The 6,000-nt window shown below is 61.5% G+C and overlaps 4 protein-coding genes across 4 annotated transcripts; 2 read left to right on the top strand and 2 right to left on the bottom strand.

The window, feature by feature from the left end:
- The first annotated feature begins 25 nt into the window (after positions 1 to 25).
- On the top strand, positions 26 to 1,199 carry SPRG_00930 (hypothetical protein). The gene is made up of 3 exons (XM_012339142.1): positions 26 to 186; positions 237 to 433; positions 482 to 1,199. The coding sequence occupies exons 1-3, from the start codon at positions 43 to 45 to the stop codon at positions 1,152 to 1,154; spliced, it is 1,014 nt and encodes a 337-aa protein (XP_012194532.1). The 5' UTR covers positions 26 to 42; the 3' UTR covers positions 1,155 to 1,199.
- Positions 1,166 to 3,769, bottom strand: SPRG_00929 (hypothetical protein). Its single transcript, XM_012339141.1, has 12 exons — positions 3,535 to 3,769; positions 3,423 to 3,492; positions 3,042 to 3,375; positions 2,905 to 2,995; positions 2,701 to 2,860; positions 2,592 to 2,657; positions 2,114 to 2,540; positions 1,838 to 2,073; positions 1,732 to 1,794; positions 1,545 to 1,686; positions 1,446 to 1,501; positions 1,166 to 1,400 (listed from the first exon to the last, which is right to left on the bottom strand). Exons 1-12 carry the CDS (start codon positions 3,750 to 3,752, stop codon positions 1,200 to 1,202), a joined length of 2,064 nt encoding a protein of 687 aa, XP_012194531.1. The 5' UTR covers positions 3,753 to 3,769; the 3' UTR covers positions 1,166 to 1,199.
- An 890-nt stretch (positions 3,770 to 4,659) lies between these two features.
- Positions 4,660 to 5,127, top strand: SPRG_00928 (hypothetical protein; the record flags this gene model as incomplete). The annotated part of the gene is made up of 2 exons (XM_012339140.1): positions 4,660 to 4,827; positions 4,849 to 5,127. The coding sequence occupies 2 exons, from the start codon at positions 4,660 to 4,662 to the stop codon at positions 5,125 to 5,127; spliced, it is 447 nt and encodes a 148-aa protein (XP_012194530.1).
- Positions 5,128 to 5,149: 22 nt separating this feature from the next.
- Positions 5,150 to 5,736, bottom strand: SPRG_00927 (hypothetical protein; the record flags this gene model as incomplete). The annotated part of the gene is made up of 2 exons (XM_012339139.1): positions 5,150 to 5,497; positions 5,536 to 5,736. 2 exons carry the CDS (start codon positions 5,734 to 5,736, stop codon positions 5,150 to 5,152), a joined length of 549 nt encoding a protein of 182 aa, XP_012194529.1.
- Between the last annotated feature and the right edge of the window lie 264 nt (positions 5,737 to 6,000).

Raw genomic sequence — 6,000 nt, 5'->3', positions numbered from 1 at the left:
TCGCCTGCCCGCACCATTGGCCAATCGTAATCGGGACGCAAGATGGACAACCTCGCGAGTGGCATGGCGACGTGCGTCGCCGAGCTCAAGGACCTCGAGGCCAAGAACAACGTCGAGCGCGCTTTCGCCGCCAAGTTCTGGCAGGCCAACAGCGACTTTAGCCTCGCCCGCGATGTCCTGTTAGCGGTACGACGCAGGACCACATACGAGCGCGTGGCGATGCATGGACGTACTAGGCGGCCGGCAGCATCAACGCGCAAGTGACCAAGTTCTCGCTCGTCATGGCCAAGTCCAAGACGCCGACCGAGCGCGAGGCGCAGAGCATCTGCGAGGCCATTTACGATCCGTGCCAGCAGCTCCTTGCCGCGCTCAAGGTCGCCATCTTTGCCGGCGCCGGCTATGCCTTGACCAAGGAGATGATCGCTGGCTCGCTGTTCGTTCACATGCTAGGAACGCGGTCGCTCAGGATGCTAATGTGTAGGCGCATTGTGAGCACGATGCAGGAGCTCGTGCGCCTCGTGCAGGTCAAGGAGTTCGCCCGCGTGCCCGAGTTCACGGGTCGCATCTGGGATGCGTGCAACTACCTCCCCACCATCTCCAAGTCCAACTTGATTGCGACCAAGCGCGTCATGCTGCAGTCGGTCGCGATCCTCAACGACACGATCAGCGAGCTCGACGGTGTCCTCGCGGACCAGGCCAATGGGCCGACCGAGCGCAACGTCGAAGACGAGGACGAGTATGCATTCGACATGGACGAGACCATGAGCCCGCTCGAGACGCGCCAGTTCACGCTCGTCCTCGGCCTCCTCAAGATGGTCCAGGCGATCACCAAGAAGGGTGTCCTCGCCGTCAACGCGACCGAGACCAACGACGGCCAAGACGGCTTCCTCGACTGGAGCGGCGCGCTGCCGTCGCTCTACGATGCGGTGAACGACGTCATCGTCGACATGGGCGCGGACGTCTCGCCGCCGTTCGAGCAAGACGTGGTGCTCGAGCACGTGGCGCACGTCGAGCGTGTCAGCCTCGCGTGCCTCGCCCATCTGCGCCAACGGCCGGGAGCCAACGACATGACCGACTTGGTCAAGGGCGAGGCTGCATTCAACGCCAAGCTCGCCGAGGTGCGCGACTGTTTGCGGCTCGAGGACGACGAGTAGATGAGACATATCCGATTTATACGACGACGACGACGTGCGACTGTGTTAGTAGTGTGTCAGCGTCGAGTCCATGAAGAGGACGCCTTGGAGCTTGCCTTCTTTGACGACAAAGATCTGCGGCCACATGTAGAGGCACGAGAGCACGTACACCTTGCTGAGGGGCACCATGTACCCGACTTGGGGCGGGTACGTGTCGACAGGCAGCGCCGCGTACGAAAGCGCGTGGAACGGCGGGCCGTACGCCAGCTAGCCAAGCAAGCATGTTGATACCGGAGAGTACAGTCACGCTACCAGTGTCGACTCGAGATGGCCTTGGCTCTCGAGCGAGTGCAACAGAGTGGCTTCGTCTACGCGTGGATATGGAAATAGCAAGCAATTGAATGCGCGCACCCGTGTCAAGGTCCGGTTTGACGAGCGACGCACGCAGCGTCTGCTGCGAGTCGTCGACCGTGTCGTTGTCATCAACGTGGTCGTGCAGCCGGTCACGGAGTCGGGCGAGTGCGAGCACGAGGTCCGATCGGCGCACGCCGCCCTAGTCCATTTGTTGCACGTCGTTCTTAACGCAGCGCTTCCATACGAGAAGGGTGCGCGACTCGGAGGAATCGCAGAGTGCAAACTGCTGGTGCGTCGGATGCGTGAGCTACGGCCTTGCGCGATGAGGATCGTTGCGAGAGGAGACGTACGAGAAGGTTAGCGGCGTCGGCATACGTCGAGTGCAGCGTGAGGACGCCGCAGTGCGGCTGCAACACTTCGTGGGCCACTTTGTTGGCCAAGACGGTCTCGGAGATGTCGTCGCAGATGAAGTCGAGGCCCGCGAGCTTGGCAAAGACGTCGTAGATCGACGGCGTAAACATGCCGCCGACCGAGTACGCGACGAGCACCGAGAGCATGACGGGCAGTATGTGGCTCAGTTGTCCTACTTTCAACTGGATACCATCTCCTTTTCGTAAAATGCGCACCCGTGAGTTCAAAGACGATGACGGCCGTCGAAATCGAGTGCGTCGCCGCGGACGCGAGGCACGCTGCGCCGACGACGGCGTACGTGGCGGGCGAGACGCCGTCGCCGACGATCCACAAGACGACTTCGCCATACAGCCGACCGACGACGGCACCGAGGGCGAAGAGCGGCGTAAAGATGCCGCACGAGAGCGGGAGGCCGCACGGCAATAGTGTCATGCCAAACTTGAGCAGGACGAAGGCGGCGGCGTGCGAGATCGAGTGCAGCGCCGTGTCGTGGATCGGGCTGTCGCGAAACGATGTGTTGATGATCGCACGGTCCGAGGCGCGGAGCAGGCGCAGGAACGGGTACGCACCAAGCGCCGTGAGCGCGCCCGCGATCGCAACGACTGCAAAGCGGTAGTGGCGCGAGCTCTTTGGGAGACGCGGCTACGAGAAAGGGTCATCCTATGGCGCATAACGGTCTCGAATCTGGCGTACACAGAGGTAGCGCGCCTGCAGCTTTTGAATATAGACGACGCTTTGCACAAAGGCCGCCGAGAGGCCCTAATGCAAGAAGGAATGAGATAGCCGATGATGCAGCGTGTACCCCGCAGAGACCGCCGAGGAGCAAGAACGCGAGCAGCTCTGGCCCGAGCTTGAAGTCGGCAAACGTCGTGTTGGTGAAGAGCACATCGTTCTGCAGCGCCGAGACGATCTGGAACGTGAGCACACAAAACGACGAGCTAATTACACTCTGCCAGAGGTTCCTACGCCCTCTTCAGATGCCTCATGTTGTAGCAAGCAGTGATACTTGATGGCGTAAAACTGCGACGTGACTTCGATGCTGAACAGCACGCCGCCGAGGGGGGAGCCAAAGACGGCCGTGACGCCGCAGGCGACGCCTACACATGCCGCATGCGTACAGCCTCTCGTCGTTGGCGGAGCCACCTGCGCGGATAAATGTGATGTTGTCTTCGGGACCTCGCCGGAAGATGCCGAGGCTGCTGAGCTTGTGCGCGACAATCGAGACGAGGTGGATGAACGGCCCTTCCTTCCCGACCGAGAGCCCCGACGCGTTCGAGAGGACAGTACTGAGCGATCGACCGAGAAGCGTGCGATATGAGAGCACGTGAGTGGACGCAAGCTGGCCCGAAAGCAGCGCCTTCATCTGCGGAATGCCCGAGCCGTCCGCGTAATTCGAAAAGATGACGCCGCAGAGACTCGCGAGGAGCCCAAGAACGACGGTCCATCCCAGCCACAGCATGCAGGCAGCGATCGAGTCCTAAGCATGGCATCGATCGATCAAGTTTTGGGCTAACGATGTCGTACCTCGCCGAGCGACGCGAGCAGCCACGACCGGTACGAAAGAATGGCCACAATCCACGCATCCAAGAGCGCTCTAGCTGCTTCATCAGAAGGCCAATGATAAGCTAAGAGGTACCCGATAAGCGCCGAGAGGCAGCCAAGCGTCATGAGGAAGATCCACGTGATGGGCGAGTGGGGCAAGAACTTGCAGGCCGCCCAGATGCGCCGGCCTAGCGTCGCCGGGCGCCCGGCGCCAGAGCTCCGCTGCGTGGAGCGCATCTCGCGCTGGTACTGCTCGAGGGTGCTGGCATGGCGCCAGATGTCTACCCAGCGTCGCCGATGAGCCTCCTCCATGGCCCGCGCGTCGTCGCACCAATTCGCATGTGTCTTCGACCTTTTGACGGAAACGACTGCAATACCCAATCAGCGAGCGCAATTCTATACTTCGACGTTAGCTAAATGCACGCAATGATACGCCCCCAGCAGCGCCAAGCAACCGACCCAGCTCCTTCCTTGGCCTTTAGCCATCGTCTTGCAGCGATAGCTGTGACTTGTCGAGTCTGCCCGCGGCAAGCGCAAAGCGCTCTCTCATAGATCGTAGAGCGGCAGTTGGGGTCAGGCGTTACCATAAATGCAGCAGAGCGACCCGTTGGCTCAGTACCTCAGCGTCGTGCCCGATGCAAACTCACGCAACACGATCGTGCTCGACCACAAGCCGCCAACGCAGCGCCCGCCACGACCACCCCAACGACCCGCGACGGCTCGGTCGTCGCGTGAGAAGCCGCCGCCCGACGCGCCGGGCCCCCGCGAGCGCGCGTTTCAAAACCACGTGCGCCGCCGCTTTCACGCGTTCGTCGCAGGCGACAAGACGCAAGCACACAACTGTTTGCTGGCTGGGCGCCGGCGAGAGCCCAAGCGCAGACGTCTGTGGAGCACAACAACCTGGAGCCTGGTGCGTGGACTGCCTCGTTGCATCGTATGACTGTTGCATACCCGCGTCCTAGGCGCCAAGGACCCACACTGGGAGCCGCTGCAAGTAGTAGCACACGCATCCAATCAATCTGAGGACAACAACCACGAGGATGACGCAGCGCCGACATTTTCTCTCAACACCAACCCGAGTGTGCCACTCGTCAACTTTCATCCTCGCATCAAGACGACGGTCGCCGCCGCCCCCAAGAACCCAAAGGTGGTGCGCCTCGCACAGCAGCTCGACCATGCAATCGATCCCAAATCCGAGCTTCCACCCAGGGATGGCGTGATGGCCAAGAGCACCGGTGCGTTACCGAAAGCGGCGGGGCTGCGGCGCGCCAAGCAAATCAAGGCGTCGGCCTCCCGCCCGGCGCTAAAGAAAACCAAGTCGCGAACGCAGTACCTCGCCGAGCACGCGAGCGCGATGCTGCGCGCGCAGGCGGACGTGCAAAGGCGCGTGCGAGCCCAATTGGTGCAGCTGCAGACGCGCCAGGAGGACGCGAGGCGAGCCAAGCACGCGTCGCCCGTGTGCCTTGAGCGCGTGGTGGCCGACATGGCGCTCTGGCGACGGCACGGCCACCGCTTCGAGTCGCCGGCGCTTCTCGATGACCCGCCCCTCGAGTCGTTGCTTCCGTCGCTCACGATTGCGATTGAATGCTCGGTCACGACGAAAGACGAGGGCCCGGTCGCCTTTTCGTTGCCGCGGAGTCGCGCAAGTCGCGCCTGCTTGAACGAGCCCAGTCCCATGGAGTTCTAATTGTGCAGTGAAAGACGCTTGATTACAACGTGCTGTTGGTTTTGACAAGGTGGCGGTAGCGCACATAAGGCAGCGTCAGGACATAGCCCGTCCACTGCAGGAGGAGGAGCAAGCCTGCGAGGCGCAGCACGATAAACACTTGGTGCAGCACAACGGGGAGGTAGATGAGGACATGCGGCGTCAAGTGCGGTCCCAAGAAGAGCTCGATCATTGCAACCAGCTCGTTTGGGTCGGAGTAGCAGAGCACGGCTAGCGAGGCGAGGCCGGCCGTCGCGCCAGCGAGCTGCAGCAGGTCCCAGAGCACGGTGCTCTGGAAGAGCATGAGAAACGGCGCAAACATGTCGTCGATGCGCGTGCGGTAGACGCCGTACTGAACAGCGTCAGCAATATGAAAAAGCCAAGGTCGACCTCGAACGGCACGATTGCGACCCACGCCGGCGCGACTTTGAGCGCCGCGTAGACGACAATTGAAACGAGCAAGAGCGCGGTCACGTTCACGAGCTCCGTCAGCGCCAGCGCCGGCGTCGTCGCGAGCTTGGCGTACAAGGCGACGATGTCGCAGTCGAGGCAAGCGCCAGCCACTGACGCCCAGAGTTTCGTGGCCGCCATCGCTCGGCTCCGTTCAAGATCTCGGATCCACCAATCCCTGAGCGCCTACCATTTCATTGGGCAAAAAGACAGCATTTCCGAGCGGAGGGTAAATCCCTCATCGCAAAGCGTGTTCCATGGATACGAGAGAACATTCCGTGAACAGTCCACAAGATGCACCCTGGTCGGTTTCAGAGACAGAGGCAGGCAGCGATGGACGACGATGCGATGGTTCAACCAAAGCCACGGTTCAACTCTCGCTGTAGCATGGCGGGACCGTGCCGT

Source organism: Saprolegnia parasitica (genome assembly GCF_000151545.1).
Source record: "Saprolegnia parasitica CBS 223.65 unplaced genomic scaffold supercont2.2, whole genome shotgun sequence".
In the NCBI taxonomy this organism is placed as follows: Eukaryota; Oomycota; class Saprolegniomycetes; order Saprolegniales; family Saprolegniaceae; genus Saprolegnia; species Saprolegnia parasitica.
This window is presented reverse-complemented; position numbering and strand designations above follow the sequence as displayed.

Excerpts from the sequence above, each read along its gene's own strand:
- SPRG_00930 (XM_012339142.1), top strand. The coding sequence starts at position 43 with ATGGACAACCTCGCGAGTGGCATGGCGACGTGCGTCGCCGAGCTCAAG. Across the intron at positions 187-236 it reads CCCGCGATGTCCTGTTAGCG|GCGGCCGGCAGCATCAACGC; the intron begins GTACGACGCAGG and ends TGGACGTACTAG. Across the intron at positions 434-481 it reads GAGATGATCGCTGGCTCGCT|GCGCATTGTGAGCACGATGC; the intron begins GTTCGTTCACAT and ends GCTAATGTGTAG.
- SPRG_00929 (XM_012339141.1), bottom strand. The coding sequence starts at position 3,752 with ATGGAGGAGGCTCATCGGCGACGCTGGGTAGACATCTGGCGCCATGCC. Across the intron at positions 2,861-2,904 it reads TCGCAGTTTTACGCCATCAA|GAACCTCTGGCAGAGTGTAA; the intron begins GTATCACTGCTT and ends AAGAGGGCGTAG. Across the intron at positions 2,541-2,591 it reads TGCAGGCGCGCTACCTCTGT|CCGCGTCTCCCAAAGAGCTC; the intron begins GTACGCCAGATT and ends CCTTTCTCGTAG.